Consider the following 25,800-nt stretch of genomic DNA (forward strand, 5'->3'; position numbering starts at 1 on the left):
ACTGACCGGTGTCTCTGAGTCCCTCTCTCTCTGGGGAGATCTGTACACTGACCGGTGTCTCTCAGTCCCTCTCTCTCAGGGGGAGATCTGTATTCTGACCGGTGTCTCTCAGTCCCTCTCTCTCAGGGGGAGTTCTGCACACTGACCAGTGTCTCTCAGTCCCTCTCGGGGGTGAGATCTGTACACTGACCACAGCGTCCCTCAGTCCCTCTTGGGGGGAGATCTGTATACTGACCGATGTCTCTCAGTCCCTCTCTCTCAGGGGGAGTTCTGTACACTGACCAGTGTCCCTCAGTCCCTCTCGGGGGTGGGGGGGGGAGATCCGTACACTGACCGGTTTCTCTCAGTCCCTCCCTCTCAGGGGGAGATCTGTATTCTGACCGGTGTCTCTCAGTCCCTCTCTCTCAGGGGAGTTCTGTACACTGACCAGTGTCTCTCAGTCCCTCTTCGGGGGTGGGGTGGGTAGATCTGTACACTGACCGGTGTCTCTCAGTCCGGTGGAGATCTGTACACAGACTGGTGTCTCTCAGTCACTCTCTCTCAGGGGGAGATCTGTACACTGACCGGTGTCTCTCAGTCACTCTCTCTCAGGGGGAGATCTGTACACTGACCAGTCTCCCTCAGTCCCTCTCTCTCAGGGGAGATCTGTACACAGACCAGTGTCTCTCAGTCACTCTCTCTCAGGAGGAGATCTGTACACTGACCAGTCTCCCTCAGTCCCTCTCTCTCAGGGGAGATTTGTACACTGACCGGTGTCTCTCAGTCCCCTCTCGGGGGTGAGATCTGTACACTGACCAGCGTCCCTCAGTCCCTGTCTCTCAGGGGAGATTTGTACACTGACCGGTGTCTCTCAGTCCCTCTCTATCAGGGGGAGATCTGTACACTGACTGGTGTCTCTCTGTCCCTCTCTCTCAGGGGAGATCTGTACACTGACCAGTGTCTCTCTGACCCTCTCTCTCAGGGGGAAATCGGTAGACTGACCGGTGTCTCTCAGTCCCTCTCTCTCAGTGGAGATCTGTCCACTGACCAGTGTCTCTCAGTCCCTCTTGGGGGGAGATCTGTATACTGACCGATCTCTCTAAGTCCCACTCTCTCAGGGGGAGTTCTGTACACTGACCGGTGTCTCTCAGTCCCTCTCTCTCAGGGGGAGTTCTGTACACTGACCAGTGTCTCTCAGTCCCTCTTGAGGGGTGGGGGGGGTAGATCTGTACACTGACCGTTGTCTCTCAGTCCCTCTCTCTCAGGGGAGATCTGTACACTGGCCAGTGTCCCTCACTTCCTCTCTCTCAGGGGAGATTTGTACACTGACCAGTGTCCCTTAGTCCCTCTCTCTCAGGGGAGATTTGCACACTGACCAGTGTCTCTCAGTCCCTCTCGGGGGGTGGGGTGCGGGAGATCTGTACACTGACCGGTCTCTCTGATTCCCTCTCTCTCAAGGGAGATCTGTACACTGACCGTGTCTCTCAGTCCCTCTCTCTCAGGGGGAGATCTGTATTCTGACCGGTGTCTCTCAGTCCCTCTCTCTCAGGGGGGAGTTCTGCACACTGACCAGTGTCTCTCAGTCCCTCTCGGGGGGTGGGGGGTGGGGAGATCTGTACACTGACCGGAGTCTCTCAGTCCTTGTCTCTTAGGGGAGATCTGTACACTGACCAGTGTCTCTCAGTCCCTCTCGGGGGGTGGGGTGGGTAGATCTGTACACTGACCGGTGTCTCTCAGTCCCTCTCTCTCGGGGGGAGATCTGTACACTGACCAGTGTCTCTCAGTCCGGTGGAGATCTGTACACAGACTGGTGTCTCTCAGTCACTCTCTTTCAGGGGGAGATCTGTACACTGACCGGTGTCTCTCAGTCACTCTCTCTCAGGGGGAGATCTGTACACTGACCAGTCTCCCTCAGTCCCTCTCTCTCAGGGGAGATCTGTACACAGACCGGTGTCTCTCAGTCACTCTCTCTCAGGGGGAGATCTGTACACTGACCAGTCTCCCTCAGTCCCTCTCTCTCAGGGGAGATTTGTACACTGACCGGTGTCTCTCAGTCCCTCTCGGGGGTGAGATCTGTACACTGACCAGTGTCTCTCAGTCCCTCTCGGGGGGTGGGGGGGGGTGGAGATCTGTACACTGACCGGTTTCTCTCAGTCCCTCCCTCTCAGGGGGAGTTCTGTACACTGACCGGTGTCTCTCTGTCCCTCTCTCTCAGGGGGAGTTCTGTACACTGACCGGTGTCTCTCTGTCCCTCTCTCTCGGGGGGAGATCTGTACACTGACCAGTCTCCCTCAGTCCCTCTCTCTCAGAGGTGATTTGTACACTGACCGGTGTCTCTCAGTCCGGTGGAGATCTGTACACAGACTGGTGTCTCTCAGTCACTCTCTCTCAGGGGGAGATCTGTACACTGACCGTGTCTCTCAGTCACTCTCTCTCAGGGGGAGATCTGTACACTGACCAGTCTCCCTCAGTCCCCTCTCTCTCAGGGGAGATCTGTACACAGACCGGTGTCTCTCAGTCACTCTCTCTCAGGGGGAGATCTGTACACTGACCGGTGTCTCTCAGTCCTTCTCTCTCAGTGGAGATCTGTCCACTGACCAGTGTCTCTCAGTCCCTCTTGGGGGGAGATCTGTATACTGACCGATCTCTCTAAGTCCCTCTCTCTCAGGGGGAGTTCTGTACACTGACCAGTGTCTCTCAGTCCCTCTCGGGGGGTGGGGGGCGGGAGATCTGTACACTGACCGGTGTCCCTGAGTCCCTCTCTCTCTGGGGAGATCTGTACACTGACCGGTGTCTCTCAGTCCCTCTCTCTCAGGGGGAGATCTGTATTCTGACCGGTGTCTCTCAGTCCCTCTCTCTCAGGGGGAGTTCTGCACACTGACCAGTGTCTCTCAGTCCCTCTCGGGGGTGAGATCTGTACACTGACCAGCGTCCCTCAGTCCCTCTTGGGGGGAGATCTGTATACTGACCGATGTCTCTCAGTCCCTCTCTCTCAGGGGGAGTTCTGTACACTGACCAGTGTCCCTCAGTCCCTCCCGGGGGGTGGGGGGGGGAGATCCGTACACTGACCGGTTTCTCTCAGTCCCTCCCTCTCAGGGGGAGATCTGTATTCTGACCGGTGTCTCTCAGTCCCTCTCTCTCAGGGGGAGTTCTGTACACTGACCAGTGTCTCTCACTCCCTCTTCGGGGGTGGGGTGGGTAGATCTGTACACTGACCGGTGTCTCTCAGTCCGGTGGAGATGTGTACACAGACTGGTGTCTCTCAGTCACTCTCTCTCAGGGGGAGATCTGTACACTGACCGGTGTCTCTCAGTCACTCTCTCTCAGGGGGAGATCTGTACACTGACCAGTCTCCCTCAGTCCCTCTCTCTCAGGGGAGATCTGTACACAGACCAGTGTCTCTCAGTCACTCTCTCTCAGGAGGAGATCTGTACACTGACCAGTCTCCCTCAGTCCCTCTCTCTCAGGGGAGATTTGTACACTGACCGGTGTCTCTCAGTCCCTCTCTCTCAGGGGAGATCTCTACACTGACCGGTGTCTCTCAGTCCTCTCTCTCAGGGGAGATCTGTACACTGACCGGTGTGTCTCAGTCCCTCTCTCTCAGGGGGAGATCTGTACACTGACCAGTGTCTCTCAGTCCCTCTCTCTCAGTGGAGATCTGTACACTGACCAGTGTCTATTAGTTCCTCTCTCTCAGTGGAGATCTGTACACTGACAAGTGTCTCTCAGTCCCTCTCTCTCACGGGCAGATCTGTATACTGACTGGTGTTTCTCAGTCCCTCTCTCTCAGGGGGAGTTCTGTACACTGACCAGTGTCTCTCAGTCCCTCTCGGGGGGTGGGGGGGGGAGATCTGTACACTGACCGGTGTCCTCTCAGTCCCTCTCGGGGGGTGGGGTGGGTAGATCTGTACACTGACCGGTGTCTCTCTGTCCCTCTCTCTCGGGGGGAGATCTGTACACTGACCAGTGTCTCTCAGTCCGGTGGAGATCTGTACACAGACTGGTGTCTCTCAGTCACTCTCTTTCAGGGGGAGATCTGTACACTGACCGGTGTCTCTCAGTCACTCTCTCTCAGGGGGAGATCTGTACACTGACCAGTCTCCCTCAGTCCCTCTCTCTCAGGGGGAGATCTGTACACAGACCGGTGTCTCTCAGTCACTCTCTCTCAGGGGGAGATCTGTACACTGACCAGTCTCCCTCAGTCCCTCTCTCTCAGGGGAGATTTGTACACTGACCGGTGTCTCTCAGTCCCTCTCTCTCAGGGGGAGATCTGTACACTGACCGATGTCTCTCAGTCCCTCTCTCTCAGGGGGAGTTCTGTATACTGACCAGTGTCTCTCAGTCCCTCTCGGGGGGTGGGGTGGGGGGAGATCTGTACACTGACCTGTTTCTCTCAGTACCTCCCTCTCAGGGGGAGATCTGTATTCTGACCGTGTCTCTCTGTCCCTCTCTCTCGGGGGGAGATCTGTACACTGACCAGTCTCCCTCAGTCCTCTCTCTCAGGGGTGATTTGTACACTGACCGGTGTCTCTCAGTCCGGTGGAGATCTGTACACAGACTGGTGTCTCTCAGTCACTCTCTCTCAGGGGGAGATCTGTACACTGACTGAGGTCTCTCAGTCCCTCTCTCTCAGGGGGAATCTGTACACTGACCAGTGTCTCTCAGTTCCTCTCTCTCAGGGGAGATTTGTACACTGACCAGTCTCCTCAGTCCCTCTCTCTCAGGGGAGATTTGTACACTGACCGGTGTCTGTCAGTCCCTCTCGGGTGTGATCTGTACACTGACCGGTTTCTCTCAGGCCCTCCCTCTCAGGGGGAGATCTGTATTCTGACCGGTGTCTCTCAGTCCCTCTCTCTCAGGGGGAGTTCTGTACACTGACCAGTGTCTCTCAGTCCCTCTCGGGGGGTGGGGTGGGTAGATCTGTACACTGACCGGTGTCTCTCTGTCCCTCTCTATCAGGGGGAGATTTGTTCACTGACTGGTGTCTCTCAGTCCCTCTCTCTCAGGGGAAGATTTCTACACTGACCGGTGTCTCTCAGAGGGAGATCTGTACACTGACCGGTGTCTCGCAAGGGAGATCTGTACACTGACCGCTCTCTCTCTGTCCCTCTCTCTCAGGGGGAGATCTGTACACTGACCGGTGTCTCTCAGTCCCTCTCTCTCAGGGGAGATTTGTACACTGACCAGTGTCTCTCAGTCCCTCTTGGGGGGAGATCTGTATACTGACTGGGGTCTCTCAGTCCCTCTCTCTCAGGGGAGATCTGTACACTCACCTGTGTCTCTCTGTCCCTCTCTCTCAGGGGGAGAATTGTACACTGACCGGTGTCTCTCAGTCCCTCTCTCTCAGGGGGAGATCTGAACACTGACCAGTGTCTCTCAGTCCCTCTTTTTCAGGGGAATTCTGTACACTGACCGGTGTCTCTCAGTCACTCTCTCTCGGGGGGAGATTTGTACCCTGACTGGTGTCTCTCAGTCCCTCTCGGGGGGGGAGATCTGTACATTCACCAGTGTCTCTCAGGGGTAGATCTGTACATTGACCAGTGTCCCTCAGTCCCTCTCTCTCATGGGAGATTTGTACACTGACCAGGTATCTCTCAGTCCTTCTCTCTTGGGGAGAGATCTGTACACTGACTGGTGTCTCTCAGTCCCTCTCAGGGGGCGAGATCTGTATACTGACCGGTGTCTCTCTGTCCTTCTCTCTCAGGGGAGATTTGTACACTGACCAGTGTCCCTCAGTCCCTCTCTCTCAGGGAGATTTGTACACTGACCAGTGTCTCTCAGTCCCTCTTGGGGGAGATCTGTATGCTGACTGGGGTCCTCTCAGTCCCTCTCTCTCAGGGGGAATCTGTACACTGACCAGTGTCTCTCTGTCCCTCTCTCTCAGGGGAGATTTGTACACTGACCGGTGTCTCTCAGTCCCTCTCTCTCAGCGGGAGATCTGTACACTGACCGGTGTCTCTCAGTCCCTCTCTCTCAGGGGGAGTTCTGTAGACTGACCAGTGTCTCTCACTCCCTCTCGCGGGTTGGAGGGGGGAGATATGTACACTGACCGATGTCTCTCAGTCCCTCTCTCTCAGGGGGAGTTCTGTACACTGACCAGTGTCTCTCAGTCCCTCTCGGGGGGTGGGGGGGGGAGATCTGTACACTGACCGGTTTCTCTCAGTCCCTCCCTCTCAGGGGGAGATCTATATTCTGACCGCTATCTCTCAGTCCCTCTCTCTCAGGGGGAGTTCTGTACACTGACCAGTGTCTCTCAGTCCTCTCGGGGGGTGGGGTGGGTAGATCTGTACACTGACCGGTGTCTCTCTGTCCCTCTCTATCAGGGGGAGATCTGTTCACTGACTGGTGTCTCTCAGTCCCTCTCAGGGGGCGAGATCTGTATACTGACCGGTGTCTCTCTGTCCTTCTCTCTCAGGGGAGATCTGTATACTGACCGGTGTCTCTCAGTCCCTCTCTCTCAGGGGAGATTTGTACACTGACCAGTGTCCCTCAGTCCCTCTCTCTCAGGGAGATTTGTACACTGACCAGTGTGTCTCAGTCCTTCTCTCTCGGGGAGAGATCTGTACACTGACTGATGTCTCTCAATCCCTCTCGGGGGGGGGGGGGGGGCGGGGGGCGCGGAGATCTGTACACTCACCTGTGTCTCTCTGTCCCTCTCTCTCAGGGGAGATTTGTACACTGACCGGTGTCTCTCAGTCCCTCTCTCTCAGCGGGAGATCTGTACACTGACCGGTGTCTCTCAGTCCCTCTCTCTCAGGGGCAGTTCTGTAGACTGACCAGTGTCTCACAGTCCCTCTCGGGGGTTGGAGGGGGGAGATATGTACACTGACCGGTGTCTCTCAGTCCCTCTCCCTCAGGGGGAGTTCTGTACACTGACCAGTGTCTCTCAGTCCCTCTCGGGGGGTGCGGGAGGGAGATCTGTATACTGACCGGTGTCTCTCAGTCCTTGTCTCTTTGGGGAGATCTGTACACTCACCAGTGTCCCTCAGTCCCTCTCTCTCAGGGGAGATCTGTACAATGACCAGTATCTCTCAGTCCCTCTCGGGGGGTTGAGGTCTGTACACTGACCGATGTCTCTCAGTCCCCTCTCTCTCAGGGGGAGATCTGTACACTGACCAGTCTCCCTCAGTCCCTCTCTCTCAGGGGAGATCTGTACACTGACCAGTCTCCCTCAGTCCCTCTCTCTCAGGGGAGATTTGTACACTGACCGGTGTCTCTCAGTCCCTCTCGGGGGTGAGATCTGTACACTGACCAGCGTCCCTCAGTCCCTCTTGGGGGGAGATCTGTATACTGACTGGTGTCTCTCAGTCCCTCTCTCTCAGGGGGAGATCTGTACACTGACCAGTGTCTCTCAGTCCCTCTCGGGGGGGTTGAGGTCTGTACACTGACCGATGTCTCTCAGTCCCTCTCTCTCAGGGGGAGATCTGTACACTGACCAGTCTCCCTCAGTCCCTCTCTCTCAGGGGAGATTTGTACACTGACCGGTGTCTCTCAGTCCCTCTCAGGGGAGATCTGTACACTGACCGATGTCTCTCAGTCCCTCTCTCTCAGGGGGAGTTCTGTACACTGACCAGTGTCTCTCAGTCCCTCTCGGGGGGTGGGGGGGGAGATCTGTACACTGACCGGTGTCTCTCAGTCCCTCCCTCTCAGGGGGAGATCTGTATTCTGACCGGTGTCTCTCAGTCCCTCTCTCTCAGGGGGAGTTCTGTACAGTGACCAGTGTCTCTCAGTCCCTCTCGGGGGGTGGGGGGGGTGATCTGTACACTGACTGGTGTCTCTCAGTCCTTGTCTCTTAGGGGAGATCTGTACACTGACCGCTGTCTCTCTGTCCCTCTTTCTCAGGGGGAGATCTGTACACTGACCGGTGTCTCTCAGTCCCTCTCTCTCAGGGGAGATTTGTACACTGACGGTGTCTCTCAGTCACTCTCTCTCGGGGGGAGATTTGTACCCTGACTGGTGTCTCTCAGTCCCTCTCGGGGGGGGAGATCTGTACATTGACCAGTGTCTCTCAGAGGTAGATCTGTACATTGACCAGTGTCCCTCAGTCCCTCTCTCTCATGGGAGATTTGTACACTGACCAGTGTCTCTCAGTCCTTCTCTCTTGGGGAGAGATCTGTACACTGACTGGTGTCTCTCAGTCCCCTCTCAGGGGGCGAGATCTGTATACTGACCGGTGTCTCTCTGTCCTTCTCTCTCAGGGGAGATCTGTATACTGACCGGTGTCTCTCAGTCCCTCTCTCTCAGGGGGAGATCTGTGCACTGACCAGTGTCTCTCAGTCCCTCTCGGGGGGGTTGAGGTCTGTACACTGACCGATGTCTCTCAGTCCCTCTCTCTCAGGGGGAGATCTGTACACTGACCAGTCTCCCTCAGTCCCTCTCTCTCAGGGGAGATCTGGACACAGACCGGTGTCTCTCAGTCACTCTCTCTCAGGGGGAGATCTGTACACTGACCAGTCTCCCTCAGTCCCTCTCTCTCAGGGGAGATCTGGACACAGACCGGTGTCTCTCAGTCACTCTCTCTCAGGGGGAGATCTGTACACTGACCAGTCTCCCTCAGTCCCTCCCTCTCAGGGGGAGATCTGTATTCTGACCGGTGTCTCTCAGTCCCTCTCTCTCAGGGGGAGTTCTGTACACTGACCAGTGTCTCTCAGTCCCTCTCGGGGGGTGGGGTGGGTAGATCTGTACACTGACCGGTGTCTCTCTGTCCCTCTCTATCAGGCAGAGATCTGTTCACTGACTGGTGTCTCTCAGTCCCTCTCTCTCAGGGGAAGATTTCTACACTGACCGGTGTCTCTCAGAGGGAGATCTGTACACTGACCGGTGTCTCGCAAGGGAGATCTGTACACTGACCGCTGTCTCTCTGTCCCTCTCTCTCAGGAGGAGATCTGTACACTGACCGGTGTCTCTCAGTCCCTCTCTCTCAGGGGAGATTTGTACACTCACCTGTGTCTCTCTGTCCCTCTCTCTCAGGGGGAGATCTGTACACTGACCAGTGTCTCTCAGTCCCTCTCTTTCAGGGGAGATTTGTACACTGACCAGTGTCTCTCAGTCCCTCTCTCTCAGGGGGAGATCTGTCCACTGACCAGTGTCTCTCAGTCCCTCTCTTTCAGGGGAATTCTGTACACTGACCAGTGTCTCTCAGTCTCTCTCTGTCAGCGGGAGCTCTGTACACTGACCGGTGTCTCTCAGTCCCTCTCTCTCAGGGGGAGTTCTGTGCACTGACCGGTGTCTCTCAGTCCCTCTCCCTCAGGGGGAGATCTGTATTCTGACCGGTGTCTCTCAGTCCCTCTCTCTCAGGGGGAGTTCTGTGCACTGACCGGTGTCTCTCAGTCCCTCTCCCTCAGGGGGAGATCTGTATTCTGACCGGTGTCTTTCAGTCCCTCTCTCTCAGGGGGAGTTCTGTACACTGACCAGTGTCTCTGAGTCCCTCTCGGGGGGTGGGGGGTGTGATCTGTACACTGACTGGTGTCTCTCAGTCCTTGTCTCTTAGGGGAGAACTGTACACTGACCACTGTCTCTCTGTCCCTCTCTCTCAGGGGGAGATCTGTACACTGACCGGTGTCTCTCAGTCCCTCTCTCTCAGGGGAGATTTGTACACTGACCAGTGTCTCTCAGTCCCTCTTGGGGGGAGATCTGTATACTGACTGGGGTCTCTCAGTCCCTCTCTCTCAGGGGGAATCTGTACACTGACCAGTGTCTCTCAGTTCCTCTCTCTCAGGGGAGATTTGTACACTGACCAGTGTCCCTCAGTCCCTCTCTCTCAGGGGAGATTTGTACACTGACCAGTGTGTCTCAGTCCTTCTCTCTCGGGGAGAGATCTGTACACTGACTGATGTCTCTCAGTCCCTCTCGGGGGGTGGGCGGGGGGCGCGGAGATCTGTACACTCACCTGTGTCTCTCTGTCCCTCTCTATCAGGGGGAGATCTGTACACTGACCGGTGTCTCTCAGTCCCTCTCTCTCAGGGGAGATTTGTACACTGACCAGTGTCTCTCAGTCTCTCTTGCGGGGAGATCTGTATACTGACTGGGGTCTCTCAGTCCCTCTCTCTCAGGGGAGATCTGTACACTCACCTGTGTCTCTCTGTCCCTCTCTCTCAGGGGGAGATCTGTACACTGACCAGTGTCTCTCAGTCCCTCTCTTTCAGGGGAGATTTGTACACTGACCGGTGTCTCTCAGTCCCTCTATCTCAGGGGGAGATCTGTTCACTGACCAGTGTCTCTCAGTCCCTCTCTTTCAGGGGAATTCTGTACACTGACCAGTGTCTCTCAGTCTCTCTCTGTCAGCGGGAGATCTGTACACTGACCGGTGTCTCTCAGTCCCTCTCTCTCATGGGGAGTTCTGTGCACTGACCGGTGTCTCTCAGTCCCTCTCCCTCAGGGGGAGATCTGTATTCTGACCGGTGTATTTCAGTCCCTCTCTCTCAGGGGGAGTTCTGTGCACTGACCGGTGTCTCTCAGTCCCTCTCCCTCAGGGGGAGATCTGTATTCTGACCGGTGTCTCTCAGTCCCTCTCTCTCAGGGGGAGTTCTGTACAGTGACCAGTGTCTCTCAGTCCCTCTCGGGGGGTGGGGGGGGTGATCTGTACACTGACTGGTGTCTCTCAGTCCTTGTCTCTTAGGGGAGATCTGTACACTGACCGCCGTCTCTCTGTCCCTCTCTCTCAGGGGGAGATCTGTACACTGACCGGTGTCTCTCAGTCCCTCTCGGGGGGGGAGATTTGTACACTGACCGGTGTCTCTCAGTCACTCTCTCTCGGGGGGAGATTTGTACCCTGACTGGTGTCTCTCAGTCCCTCTCGGGGGGGGAGATCTGTACATTGACCAGTGTCTCTCAGGGGTAGATCTGTACATTGACCAGTGTCCCTCAGTCCCTCTCTCTCATGGGAGATTTGCACACTGACCAGTGTCTCTCAGTCCTTCTCTCTTGGGGAGAGATCTGTACACTGACTGGTGTCTCTCAGTCCCTCTCAGGGGGCGAGATCTGTATACTGACCGGTGTCTCTCTGTCCTTCTCTCTCAGGGGAGATCTGTATACTGACCGGTGTCTCTCAGTCCCTCTCTCTCAGGGGAGATCTGTACACTGACCAGTGTCTCTCAGTCCCTCTCACGGGGGTGGGGGGGGGTTGATCTGTACACTGACCGGTGTCTCTCAGTCCTTGTCTCTTAGGGGAGATCTGTACACCTACCAGTGTCTCTCAGTCCCTCTTGGGGGGAGATCTGTATACAGACTGGTGTCTCTCAGTCCCTCTCTCTCATGGGAGATATGTACACTGACCAGTGTCCGTCAGTTCCTCTCTCTCAGGGGAGATTTGTACGCTGACCAGTGTCCCTCAGTCCCTCTCTCTCAGGGGAGATTTGTACACTGACCAGTGTCTCTCAGTCCCTCTCTCTCAGGGGAGATCTGTATACTGACTGGGGTCTCTCAGTCCCTCTCTCTCAGGGGGAATTTGTACACTGACCAGTGTCTCTCAGTCCCTCTCTCTCAGGGGGAATTTGTACACTGACCGGTGTCTCTCAGGCCCTCTCGGGGGTGAGATCTGTACACTGACCAGCGTCCCTCAGTCCCTCTTGGGGGGAGATCTGTATACTGACTGGTGTCTCTCAGTCCCTCTCTCTCAGGGGGAGATCTGTACACTGACCAGTGTCTCTCAGTCCCTCTCGGGGGGGTTGAGGTCTGTACACTGACCGATGTCTCTCAGTCCCTCTCTCTCAGGGGGAGATCTGTACACTGACCAGTCTCCTTCAGTCCCTCTCTCTCAGGGGAAGATTTCTACACTGACCGGTGTCTCTCAGAGGGAGATCTGTACACTGACCGGTGTCTCGCAAGGGAGATCTGTACACTGACCGCTGTCTCTCTGTCCCTCTCTCTCAGGAGGAGATCTGTACACTGACCGGTGTCTCTCAGTCCCTCTCTCTCAGGGGAGATTTGTACACTCACCTGTGTCTCTCTGTCCCTCTCTCTCAGGGGAGATTTGTACACTGACCAGTGTTTCTCAGTCCCTCTTGGGGGGTGGGGTGGGTAGATCTGTACACTGACCGGTGTCTCTCTGTCCCTCTCTCTCGGGGGGAGATCTGTACCCTGACCAGTCTCCCTCAGTCCCTCTCTCTCAGGGGTGATTTGTACACTGAGCGGTGTCTCTCAGTCCGGTGGAGATCTGTACACAGACCGGTGTCTCTCAGTCACTCTCTCTCAGGGGGAGATCTGTACACTGACTGGTGTCTCTCAGTCACTCTCTCTCAGGGGGAGATCTGTACACTGACTGGTGTCTCTCAGTCACTCTCTCTCAGGGGGAGATCTGTACACTGACCAGTCTCCCTCAGTCCCTCTCTCTCATTGGAGATTTGTGCACTGACCGGTGTCTCTCAGTCCCTCTCGGGGGTGAGATCTTTACACTGACCAGCGTCCCTCAGTCCCTGTCTCTCAGGGGAGATTTGTACACTGACCGGTGTCTCTCAGTCCCTCTCTCTCAGGGGAAGATTTCTACACTGACCGGTGTCTCTCAGAGGGAGATCTGTACACTGACCGGTGTCTCGCAAGGGAGATTTGTACACTGACCGCTGTCTCTCTGTCCCTCTCTCTCAGGGGGAGATCTGTACACTGACCGGTGTCTCTCAGTCCCTCTCGGGGGGGGAGATCTGTACATTGACCAGTGTCTCTCAGTGGAGATCTGTACTCTGACCAGTGTCCCTCAGTCCCTCTCTCTCAGGGGAGATTTGTACACTGACCAGTGTCTCTCAGTCCCTCTCTCTCAGGGGAGATTTGTACACTGACCGGTGTCGCTCAGTCCCTCTCGGGAGTGGGGGGGTCGATCTGTACATTGACCAGTATCCCTCAGTCCCTCTCTCTCAGGGGAGATCTGTACATTGACCAGTGTCCCTCAGTCCCTCTTTCTCAGGGGATATTTGTACACTGACCGGTGTCTCTCAGTCCCTCTCTCTCAGGGGAGATTTGTACACTGACCGGTGTCTCTCAGTCACTCTCTCTCGGGGGGAGATCTGTACACTGACCAGTGTCCCTCAGTCCCCCTCTCTCAGGGGAGATTTGTACACTGACCGGTGTCTCTCAGTCCCTCTCGGGGGGGGAGATCTGTACATTGACCAGTATCTCTCAGTGGAGATCTGTACTCTGACCAGTGTCCCTCAGTCCCTCTCTCTCAGGGGAGATTTGTACACTGACCAGTGTCTCTCAGTCCCTCTCTCTCAGGGGAGATTTGTACACTGACCGGTGTCGCTCAGTCCCTCTCGGGAGTGGGGGGGTAGATCTGTACATTGACCAGTGTCCCTCAGTCCCTCTCTCTCAGGGGAGATCTGTACATTGACCAGTGTCCCTCAGTCCCTCTCTCTCAGGGGAGATTTGTACACTGACTGGTGTCTCTCAGTCCCTCTCTCTCAGGGAAGGAAGGGGGAGGGGAGGTGCTCTATACAGTGAACATTTTTTCTCAGATTCCCCTGCAGTTTCTGTTCGACACAGCGGCGGACACGGGGCACAATTTGAGGGATCAGTCCTAGAGGAGCCCGGATGTAATCCTTACCGACACAGGTCCCCTGTTGGCTCATTGAGAAGCCGTCCTTGCAGAACCCCGCGCTCTGTACACAGCTGAACGATCCTTCGAGATTGATGCACCTATGTTGTCCGGAGCAGTTGTGAGACCCTGACGTGCACTCGTCCACATCTGTCCGCGGGGGCGGAGGTTGCAGGGGGTGGGAGTTGGGGAGAGGCGAGGGTGCAGGAGAGGAGAGACGGGGAAGAGTGGTAGGGAAGGGATATTAAAGAATAAGAGGTAAGAACAGCATTATTTTCACACGGACATCATAACAAATAGTAAAATGTGTTGTTGCGTCCCTGGGCAGCACATTCCACACCCCACCACACTCTGCGTAAAAACTTTACCTCTGACATCCACCCGCCCGCCCCGCCCCCCATAATCACCTTAAAATGGTGCCCCCTCATATTAACCATTTCCACCTTGGGATAAAGCTGCTGGCTATGCACTTTAGCCACGCCTTTTATGATCTTGTACACCTCTATCAAGTTGGCTCTCACTCCAAAGAGAAAAGTCCTAGCTGATTCAACCTATAAGACAATCAGGCAGCAGGATGGTAAATCTCCTCTGCACCCTCTCTAAAGCTTCCACATCCTTCCTATAATGAGGCAACTAGAACTGAACACGATACTCTAAGTGTGGTCTGACCAGGGTTTTATAGAGCTGTAACATTACCTCATGGCTCTTGGACTCAATCCCCCGATTAATGAAGGCCAACACTTCGTACACCTTTTTAACCAACTTCTTGACTTGGGGGCACCTATTGACGTGGACCCCAGGATCCCTCAGTCATTAACCCTGTACCTGCCCTCAAATGCACTCTTCCAAAGTGAATCACCTCATACTTTCCCGGGTTAAACTCCATCTGCCACTGCTCAGCCCAGCTCTGCTTCCAGTCTGTGGCCCGCTAATCTACAACAACCTTCCACACAGCCCCACCCACCAACCTTCGTGTCATCTGCAAACCTACTAACCCACCCTTCCACTTCCCTCATCCCAGTCATTTATAAAAATCACAAAGAGGCGCGGTCCCAGAACAGATCCCTGTGGAACACCACTGCTCACCGACCTCCAGGCAGAATACGCTCCTTCAAAAGTGCAAAGTTCCAGGCAAGTCTATTATCAAAGTACATTTATTTCAATACACACTACCTTGAGATTCATTTTCTTGCAGGAATTCACAGTGGAACAAAGAAATGTGATAGATTCATGTGGTAGAGCGCAAAGTCTGACACACAACCAATGTGCAAAAGACAAACTGTGCAAATTCAATAAGAATTAATTAACACGGAGAACATGAGTTGTCGAGTCCTTCAAAGCGAGTCTGTAGGTTGTGAAATCAGTTCAGTGTTGGGGTGAGTGAAGTTATCCACACTCATTCAGGAGCCATAAGGCATAGCAGCAGAACCAGGCCATTCAACCCATTGACTCTCTGCTATTCCATTACGGCTGATTTACTTTCCCTCTCAACCCCATTCTCCTGCCTTCTCCCCATAACCTTTGACACCCCAACTAATCAAGAACCTATCAACCTCCACTTTAATTATACCCAGTGACCTGGCCTCCACGGCCATCTGTGACAATGAATTCCACAGATTCACATCAAAGTTGCTGGTGAACTCAGCAGGCCAGGCAGCATCTCTAGGAAGAGGTACAGTCGACGTTTCAGGCCAAGACCCTTCGTCAGGACTAACTGAAGGAAGGGTTAGTAAGAGATTTGAAAGTGGGAGGGGGAGGGGGAGATCCAAAATGATAGGAGAAGACAGGAGGAGGAGGGATGGAGCCAAGAGCTGGACAGGTGATTGGCAAAAGGGATATGAGAGGATCATGGGACAGGAAGCCCAGGGAGAAAGACGGTGGGGGGGGGGGGGACCCAGAGGATGGGCAAGGGGTATAGTCAGAGGGAGAAAAAGGAGAATGAGAGAAAGAATGTGTGTATATAAATAAATAACGGATGGGGTACGAGGGGGAGGTGGGGCATTAGTGGAAGTTTGAGAAGTCAGTGTTCATGCCATCAGGTTGGAGGCTACCCAGACGGAATATAAGGTGTTGTTCCTCCAACCTGAGTGTGGCTTGATCTTTACAGTTGAGGAGGCCGTGGATAGACATGTCAGAATGGGAATAGGATGTGGAATTCTTCCTACAGATGCTGCCTGGCCTGCTGCGTCCACCAGCAACTTTGATGTGTGTTGCTTGAATTTCCAGCATCTGCAGAATTCCTGTTGTCCACCGCCCTCTGGTTCTCGTTTTCTGAGGCTGTGCCCTCTGGTCCCAGAGTCCCCCACCAGACTCTCTCCACATCCACTCCATCTCGGCCTTTTGATATTTGGTAAGTTTCAATAAAATTCCCCCCCACACACACACACACACACAATTCTTCAAAATCAGTGAGTACAGGCCCAGAGGCATCAAACACTCCTCTCATATATTAACCCTTTCATTCCTGTGATTATTCTCTCCCGTGGGCCCTCTCCAGTGCTAGCTCATCTTTTTCTTGGATAATACTCTGACTAGCAGTACCGTTCCTGAACCTGGTGGTGTCGCCCTGTATTCCGAATCCAAGTTGCCCCGGATCCCGTGCCTCCCGAATTTCGGAATGGCGAAGGTTTGTCACGCTGTGGGAAGAGGACGGTGGGAGGTTTACGAAAGGCTTCGGGTTGGGGGCCTGCATTACCTGCACAGGACATTCCGTCTGCCAGCAACTGATACCCCGGCAGGCAGGTACACACGTGCGAACGTCCGAACGGAGAGCAGGTCTGGGAGCAGCGAGTCTGCCCTGGGAACACGACATCAGTCATTAAAATGCACGGCCCCCGCCACGGGCGTGGGGTGGGAGGGGAGGGGGAATGGATTCCGATTGCCGGAGACAACCCCCACCCCGCGAAAATCCCCGCTTTCACCTTCTGAAGAGGCCTTTCAATTGCAGATGGACAGCAAGGAGGGGGCGAAGAAGGAGAGAGGGCAGGCAGAGGGATGGGGCAGCGAGCCGGAAGGGTCACCACAGGAGGGGCAGCGGGGAGGGAGTGGGACTGGGGGAAGAGCTGACCTTACCTGCGCAGACATCTTCCTCCCCCGGTGACCGGCTCCCCTGTCCTCTCTCCCCTCCTCTTCTGCCTGCCTCTGCCAGGGAGAGAGAGATTCAGTCACTGGCACACAACCATATCGCAGCCGGGATGATGTCCCTGGGCTCTACCCTCTCCTGCTGGGGGCTGAGTGAGGTGTGGGTGTGGAGGGGGCGGGGGGGGAAGATATCTCCTCTCGATTCTCGCTGCTGCGCCCACTCAGCCTGAGACGCACCAAGACTCGCTAACTGGCTGAGAGGGAGGGGGGAGCGGCGGGAGTCCAGCCAAAGAGGTTTAGGTGACCCCATGCTCGGACCAGAAGGCTTGAGTTAAGAGGACAGACTGGGACTGATTTCCCTGGAGCGAAGGAGGGTGGGGTGGGGGAATTGTACTGAGATGTATAGGATCAAGAGGGGCAAAGGTCAGTCGCTACATTTCCCCCTAGTGTAGGGGAGTCCGATAGGGTGGACAGAGTGGATGTGGCAAAGTTGTTTCCCATGATGGGGGAGTCTAGTACGAGAGGGCATGACTTAAGGATTGAAGGGCGCCCATTCAGAACAGAAATGCAAAGAAATTTTTTTAGACAGAGGGTGGTGAATCTATGGAATTTGTTGCCACGGGCAGCAGTGAGGCCAAGTCATAGGGTGTATTTAACGCAGAGATTGATAGGTATCTGAGTAGCCAGGGCATCAAAGGTTATGGTGAGAAGGCGGGGGAGTGGGACTAAATGGGAGAATAGATCAGCTCATGATAAAATGGCGGAGCAGACTCAATGGGCCGAATGGCCGCCTTCTGCTCCTTTGTCTTATGGTCTTATGGTCAAGGTGTATGGGGTGTGTTGGCCTTCATTAAGTGGGGGATTGAGTTCAAGAGCTGAGAGGTAACGCTGCAGCTCTATAAAACTCTGGTCAGACCACACTCTGACAGTGTTCAGTTCTGGTTGATTCATTATAGGAAGGATGAGGAATATTTAGGGAGGCTGCAGAGGAGATTCACCAGGATGCTGCCTGGATTAGAGAGCGTGCAGAGGAGATTCACCAGGATGCTGCCTGGATTAGAGAGGGTGCAAGGGAGTTTCACCAGGATGCTGCCTGGATTAGAGAGGGTGCAGAGGAGATTCACCAGGATGCTGCCTGGATTGGAGAGGGTGCAAGGGAGATTCACCAGGATGCTGCCTGGATTAGAGAGCGTTTTTTCATGAGGAAAGGTTGAGTTAGCTAGGGCTTTACTTTTTGGAAAGGAGGATGAGGAAAGGTAACTTGATAGAGATATACGAGGTGATCAGAGGCACAGACTGAGTGGGATGAAAGGGTTAATACAAGAGGGCATATTTTTAAGGTGATTGGAGGAAAGTATAGAGGGAACGTCAGAAGTTTGTGTTTTTTTTAACACAGAGTGGTGGGTGTGTGGAATGCCCTGCCAGGGGTGGTGATAGATGTGATACTTTAGGGACACTCGAAAGAATCTTATGACTCATGGATAATAGAAAAATGGAGGGTTATTGGGAGGGAAGGGTTAGATTAGTTTTAGAATCGGTAAAAGGGTCAATACAACATTGTGGGCCGAAGGGTCTGTACTGTGATGTTTGTGTGTCTGGGACACACAAACCTGGCCTGTGACGAATCCTCGTACCACCGATCTCCAAATAAATGCGGTCCCTTCCCGCGTACCTTCTTGTCCTGGGTACCTCCAGGTCGGGCCCCTCCCTCTCCCCTCACCCCCTCACTCACCCACTGACACGTCCTCCTGCGGCCGCCTTGCCTCCCGGCGGTTCCCGGTCGAGGAGGGCTTGTCCGAGCCCCGGCTTCCGGACGGGTGTGGGTCGGCCTGAAGGTGGCAGCAGACGGAGGCGGCCTGGGAACAGGCAGGTCCTAGCCGAGTGGGCCAGTCGCAGGGCAGGCCGCGCGATGCCGAGTGCAGGCCGAGCCAGCAGCACTTGCAGCAGCGCTAGGAGGGGAGAGATGGGCTGAGTGGCCAGACATGTCTTGTCCCACCTCTACCCTTTGCTTTCCAGACCCAGCCCAGGGCAGGGGGAGGGGGAAGTGGGAGAGGAGGGGTAATCAGGTTGAGAGGAAGGGGAGGCTTGAGGGGTAGGCTGGAGGTAGAGGGAGGGAGAGGGGAGAAAGAGGAAATGGGAAGAATGGAGGGGAGAGGTAGGAGGGAGGAAGGAGGAGGGAAGAGAGAGATGGAAAGAGGGAAAGAGGAGGGAGGGAAAGAGAAGGGGTCAGTTTGTGTTTTATATTTGTAATTAATTTAGATCTCTTCGTAGAGATCTGTTTTCACTTTGACACAAAAGTTTTTCTGTTGATCAGTGTCAAAAAAAAAACAAATTGAATCTACTGTGATTCAATGATGTAAAACAATAAAATATGAACATTTCCGGGGGGGGGGAGCAGGTGAAAACTTTTCATCGGCCCTCTTCCTTGATTGAAACCCAGCCTGGGATCAGACTGTGCAGTATTGGTCAGGACCTCCCCCCGCCCCCTTTTCCACCCCAGTGGGCTCTGGAGTCGGGCGAGGTGCAGGGAAGGGAGCTTACCTGAAATGAATCTGACCCGCAGCCTTCTTTCTCATCCCGGAGACACGGGTCCCCGCTCTGCGCGGCCTCCACGCCCGCCCGGCACCTGGTCTCCTCGAGCGCCGACAGACAGCACTGGTCCTGCAGCTCCCTGGGTTGGGGGGGAGGGTGGGTGGCGAGGACGGAGACGTCCCACAGTGCGGAGCAGAGACATGTCCAGTACAGCGGGGAGAGGGGGAGGAGACAACACAGACCCCGACACACACACACACACACACACACACTCTCTCTCACTCTCTCTCTCTCTCTCTCTCTCTCTCTCTCTCTCTCTCTCTCTCTCTCTCTCTCTCTCTCTCTCTCTCTCTCTCTCTCTCTCTCTCTCTCTCTCTCTCTCTCTCTCTCTCTCTCTCTCTCTCTCTCTCTCTCTCTCTCTCTCTCTCACAAGGACACACTCAAGGTATCTACACAAGTGAATGACACACTGAGACCCTATGCACACTGAAATTATATTCTCACGCACGTACGTCATCTCTCACACTCACGCAGACTTCACACACTGACATTACCCGCTATTAGACATAGATGTCAGATACACACAAAAAGACACACACAGTCTCACATACACACTGAGACACACACGTTCTCGCCCACACACACAGGCGCACACACATTCTCACACTCAGATACAAACGTTCTCGCCCACACACTCAGACACACACATTCTCGCCGACACATACATTCTCACTCACACAGACTCAGACACACACACACACACACACACACACACACACACACACACACACACACACACACACACACACACACATTCTCGCCGACACACACTCAAGACTCCCACAGAAACGCAGATCCCCGTGCCCAAGACCAAGGGTCTTACAAGAAAATATTCAGAGATTCACAGGCACAGATCCAGAGAGGCGCGCAGACACACTCCGACAAATAAACAGTTATACACGGGAACAAGCACTGAGCGTGTGGACACGTACACATTCTTGAACACACCGCTCTGACTGACAGATACGAACAGGGACGTACACAGGTCGCAGGTGGATTTACACACAGGTGTGTAGTCACGCACACATTCTGACAGGACCAATGCAGCAACAATAGCGAAGGAATTACCTGCAGACCTGCGAATCCGCCTGGGGGGCCGACTCCCTGGGGCACTTCCCGTCTGCGGAGGCCCGGCGCCGTCCGGCGGTACAGCAGGAGGTGAGGGACTCCGGGAGTCTGGCTGAGGAGAGGAGCGTACAGGAAAGCTAGGCTCGCAAACGACGCGTAAACTTTGGGCAACACACATAAAAGTTGCTGGTGACTGTACCTCTTCCTAGAGATGCTGCCTGGCCTGCTGCGTTCACCAGCAACTTTCATGTGTTTGCTTGAAATTCCAGCATCTGCAGATATCTTCGTGTTTGCATTAACTTCGGAGTAGGTACAGGGAATGAGTGTGAATTCCAATCGGAGCCTGGAACGAGCCGCCAGAGGTAGTGGTAGAGGCAGAGACCATAAGATATAGGAGCAGAAATAGACCATTCGGCCCATCAAGTCTGCTTCACCATTCCAGCATGACCGATCCATTTCCCTCGCAACCCTATTCTTCTGCATTCTCCCTGTAATCTTTCACGCCCTGGCTAATTAAGGACGTATCAATCTCCATTTTACACCAACACACAATCCGTGGCAAACAGATTCACCACCCCGTTGGCTAAAGAAATTCCTCCTCAACTCCATTCTAAATGAATGCCCTGAGGCCGTGCCCTCTGGTCCTAGACTCCTCCGCCATAGGAGACACCCGTCTCCACGTCCACCCTATCAAACCCTTTCCACTTTCAATGAGATTCTGCCTCATTCTTCTGAATTCCAGCGAATAAAGGCCCAAAACTCACATGAATGATTCCCCTGAACCTCCTCGGAACCCCCTCCAAAGCCGGCACATCCTTTCTTGAGTAAGGGGCCCCAAACTCCTCACAATACTCCAAGTGAGCCCTCACCAGTACCTTAAATCCTTGCTTTTATGTTCTGGTCCTCTCCATGCCATATAGGTGTTCAAGTGGACGGAGGGATCTGGGTTCCTTAAGGTTGTTTTTGCCGGGGGTGGTAATGGGGACAAGCTCCCACTACCTATTGAAAGCTCCCAAGGGCGTGCGTCTCACGTAGCCTCTGACAACTAAGACCAGCTCCTGGCCTTCACGTGTGGCTTAGCTACTAAGCCCAGCAGAACAGTTTCCACTGACAGGAGAAGGGTCAAAGGCGGGTTACTGGCATCTTAAAACCAGTCGCTTCGGGCAGACGGGGCTCGTCAGCCGTGGTTGGCAGCTCATCTAAGGAAACTCTGATCTCAAACCTCTGCTGCCTTGCCACTATACCCACTCACGGGGAATGTTTAGGGAGTAAACCCTGAGGGAAACATCCAGAGCCAGGGTCTCTAATACTCTACGTTGATTTCAACGCTGGCTGGCATCTCCTGCCATACCGCTGCCTCTGCCGTTCCTTTGGATTCATCAGCAGCGTGGAGAGGGGGAGCCTGCTACATGGGCAACAGCTCACTCTCCGTATCGGACTGCCCTGGCTTGTGTATCTCATGAACAACCGCGACACAGCATCCATAGTTGACCATGACCAGTTGGAGGACCTCAAGCAGGCAGAACAGATTTGGCTAAATTTAGCAAGGTTCCTAGCACATACATTGTGGGCCGAATGGCCGGTTCCTGTGCCATAGTTTTATGTTAAAGGGACAAGCCCAGATGGGAATCTCATTTGGTGTGAAGGGGACGTGTTCTGTGCTGTACGTGTTGAGAGGCCACGGGACTGTACTTGCTGTAGTTTAGGAGAATGAGGAGAGGGTCGCATCGAAACCAATCGAATATCAAAAGGCTTAGAAAGAGTGGACATTTAGCGGAGGCTTCCTATAGCTGGGAGTCTAGGATCAGAGGGCACAGCCTCAGAATAGAAGGATGTCCCTTTAGGACAGGGATGAGGAGGAATTTCTTTAGCCAGAGGGTGGTGAATCTGTGGAATTCTTTGCCACGGACAGCTGTGACATTCACTGGGTATACTTAAAGCGGAGTTTGATAAGTTTTCATTAGTAAGGGCGTCGAAGATTACGGGGTCGGGAGGGACAGTAAATCAGGGCCGACTGGCCTAATTCTGTTCCTGTGTCTCATGAAAGGGTGGTGGTTGGGGAGATCCACTTGGGCCAAGATCCGCACATCCCAGAGTCAGGAAGTTTCTCCTTATCCCAAGACAAGAGTCGACCGTCCCAGCTGTTGACATGATACGCAAAGCCAGGGCAGGACAGTATGGAGACCAAGCTGTTGCCCAGACAGCAGGTTCCCCCTCCACAAACCTGACGAACCCAAAGGAACGGCAGAGACCGATGGAGTTTGGTACCAGCAGCGTCGCAGGAGTTGCCGCTCAGCGTTGAACTCAATATGGGACTGCACTAGGGAGTCCAGCTCTGGGCTTCTCCTCGAGGTTTACTCCCGAAGCCTTCCCCATGAGTGGGCACAGCCACGAGGCAGCTGAGGTTTACATAGAACATAGAATAGTACAGCACAGTACAGGCCCTTCGGCCCACAATGTTGAGCCGACCCTTAAACCCTGCCTCCCATATAACCCCCCCCACCTTAAATTCCTCCATACACCTGTCTCGTAGTCTCTTAAATTTCACTAGTGTATCAGAGTTTTCCTTCTCCGAGATGAGCTGCCAACCACGGCTGACACGCTCCATCTGCCTGAAGGGACTGGTTTTAAGGCACCAGTGACCCGCCTTTGCCCCTTCTCCTGTCAGTAGAAACACTTCCGCCGGGCTTAGTAGCTAAGCCGCAATCGAAGGCCAGGAGCTGGAATTGGTTTTCAGAGGCTAGTTGAGACACTCACCATTGGGAATATTTAAAAGATCGTGGGAGTTCATCCCCACGACATCCCCCAGCTATGACAATCTCAAAGAGTTTATCTAACCCTAGTCCAATCTGGTGTCCCTCTCCCCAGCCTTTCTCATCGGATGCCTCCTCCTCCTCCACCTCAACTCCAACCTCAGTTGACCCTTCTGAAGTGATGGAAGGTTTGACCTGGTGTGATCCCACCAGAGGCAACACCCGCACTCTCATTTCCTACCCTTTGGGGTATGAATGAGCCCCAGCCTAGCAATTGTAATACGGCTGTCATAGAGACAATGCAGGGGTAAAAGCCACCGCCCTCTCCCCAGCTTCCCCAGTCCCCCGTTACCTCTCTCACTGGAGACAGCGACCTGGGCAGGGTCTGCCAGCTTCTCCTCCGGCCTCGCCTCCTCCCCGTCTGCTCTGGCCGTCACCTTGGAATCTGCGGCTGGAAACAGGCGGTCAGCTCACCCCGACCCCTTTGTTACAAATGTCTCTCTCCCTCCCTCCCGACGTCCTCCACAAAGCCGCCCGCTAGCGCCCCCATCAGTCTCCCATTCTGCCTCTCCAGCTCACAGAACACTAAACAACGCAGTACAAACCCTTTGGCCGTTGATATTGTGTCGATCTTTCAGTCTACTCCAAGATCAACCTAACCCTTCCCTCCCACAGAACCCTCCGTTTTTCTATCTTATCTGCCTATCTAAGAGTCTTTTATATGTCCCTAATGTATCTGCCTTTACCACCACCTCCGGCATCGTGTTCCATGCAAAAACAACACTCCCTATGTGTAAATAAATACAAACTACCTCTAACATCCCCTATCCCTTCCCCTTAATCACTTTAAAATTATTCCCCCTGTTATTAGATATTTCATCCCTGGGGAAAAATCTCTGCTATCTTTTTGATCTATGCCTCTTAACATCTTGTCCTCCTCTATCAAGTCACCTCTCACCCCCCGTCACTCCAAAGAGAAAAGCCCTAGCTCACTCAATCTCTCCTCATAAGACGTGCTCTCTAATCCGGGCAGCATCCTGGTAAATCCCTTCTGTGCCCTTTCTAAACCTTCCACATTCTTCCTATACTAAGTTGGCCAGAACTGAACACAATGCTCCAAGTGCTGTCTAACCGGGGTTTTTCGAACTGTCCTCTCTCCAAAATCTTCCCCCTCCCACCCCAACTCTTGAGCTAATACTCATCTAATGGTGTCCCCCATTAATTTCTCTTAATGAATTCCCAGTACTCTCTATAAGGACCCCCCCCCCGAATTCTGCACAACACCTATCCCTTACTGTGCCCCTCTCACTACCCCCCCCACCCTGTCATTGGCGCTTCTCCTTCCAAAATCTTCTCCTCATCCTTCCTTGGCCTCACCTCCACCAGACTTATTATCCATAAGTAATCATGTAACTCCCCCCCCCATCTTTCCCTACTTCTTCATCCCTTCCTGCACAATACTCTTTTATAATTAGCACCCCTTCCAAAATCTTATCCCTTTCCCTCTCTCCATTATGTATTCTGCCTACTCTAGAGTTAATACCTATCAAAATTGTGCCCCCTTAATCGTCTCCCTTCCCGCCCCCTCCCTGCTTGAAGACCCTCTATAACTGGATCGTCACCCCCGCAATATCCTCTCCCTTCCCTCCCTATTATGATCTCCCCCACCTATGGACTTGTCATCGAACTATAATTGTGCCACCCCACCCCCGGACCTGATGATGTCGAAAATTGGTACCCTCCCCATATCTTCTTCAATTTCCTATCAGTTGCCTTCCATTACATCCCCTGTCCAACCTAGATTTAACACGCATCTGAATTGTGACTCCCCCAATCACCTTCCTTTCCTCCCCCATCCTCCTGCACGACGTCCATTCTTCCCTCTAATCTGCGTGGGTGCATGGCCATGCAATAGCTGAAATGCTCCCACGCACATTCTGTGGCTGCACAGCTGGAATTTTATTTTATAAAATATTAATATAATTTTGAACTATGTTAAAATAATTACTAAGTACCCTGTAATTAATTATGTGTTAATGAATATAATCCGTAAATTATCCAAATAATAAAGATATATTTTAGAGCGACAACGTATTTTCATTGTCGGTGTTTCAAGTTACAACCCTGTTAGAAATTGTAACAATAAACACAGAATGGAAGTCAGTAGCTGATTGTTAATAAGCTACTGGACTGCTGAACGCTGACACCATCCAGTCAAAACATTTTATTTTTGTCATTGAGCCTGTCTATTGTTCTGACTGCCTGAGATCGTTGACTTGTGTTGTGATTTGTGGTTTGTGTTTGTTTGATGTGCATATTACACAATATAAAAATGTTTAAAGTGCTGCACAGTATTCAGAGCAATGAGGTGGGCAGAGTTGTAAAAAGAAAGTGGGGGAACGTTCATGATGACCCTCTAAATTTGCTGCCCTCCTTCCAATATCTTCTGCCATGTCCTTTCTTCCACTTCCTTCCCCACCGGACTTGTCCATCTATAATTGTGTCCTTCCCCTTTCCTCCTCCCTCCCTGCAAGACGCTCTTTTATAATTGGCACTCCTCCCAGATATTCTGTCCCCTTCTCTCCCCCCTTCCAGAATGATGACCCTTTATAATTGGTACCCCCTCCAAAATCTTGTCCCCTTCCCTCCCTCCTCCTCTTCCCTTCCCTCCCTCCTCCTCTCCCCTTCCCTCCCTCCTCTCCCCTTCCCTCCCTCCTCCTCTTCATTATGCTCTCTGCCCACTCTAAACTTAATACCCATCTAAGCTGTGCCCCCCTCAATCATCACCCTTTCTTTCCTCCTCCT

At 53.6% G+C, this 25,800-nt stretch overlaps 1 protein-coding gene across 1 annotated transcript in view; it reads right to left on the reverse strand.

Moving 5' to 3' along the window:
- The window catches only part of LOC140190273 (fibulin-1-like), a 148,515-nt gene that overhangs the window by 116,100 nt on the left and 6,615 nt on the right, over positions 1 to 25,800 (reverse strand). The window contains exons 3-9 of the mRNA XM_072246857.1: positions 23,348 to 23,446; positions 20,243 to 20,354; positions 19,124 to 19,253; positions 18,315 to 18,531; positions 16,574 to 16,642; positions 16,197 to 16,298; positions 13,511 to 13,651 (exon numbers count right to left, since the gene is read on the reverse strand). Of these exons, the coding sequence (XP_072102958.1) occupies positions 13,511 to 13,651; positions 16,197 to 16,298; positions 16,574 to 16,642; positions 18,315 to 18,531; positions 19,124 to 19,253; positions 20,243 to 20,354; positions 23,348 to 23,446 (870 nt within the window). The remainder of the gene's footprint in view (positions 1 to 13,510; positions 13,652 to 16,196; positions 16,299 to 16,573; positions 16,643 to 18,314; positions 18,532 to 19,123; positions 19,254 to 20,242; positions 20,355 to 23,347; positions 23,447 to 25,800) is intronic.

The sequence above is a fragment of the Mobula birostris genome, chromosome 29 (assembly GCF_030028105.1).
Source record: "Mobula birostris isolate sMobBir1 chromosome 29, sMobBir1.hap1, whole genome shotgun sequence".
Lineage (NCBI taxonomy): Eukaryota > Metazoa > Chordata > Chondrichthyes > Myliobatiformes > Myliobatidae > Mobula > Mobula birostris.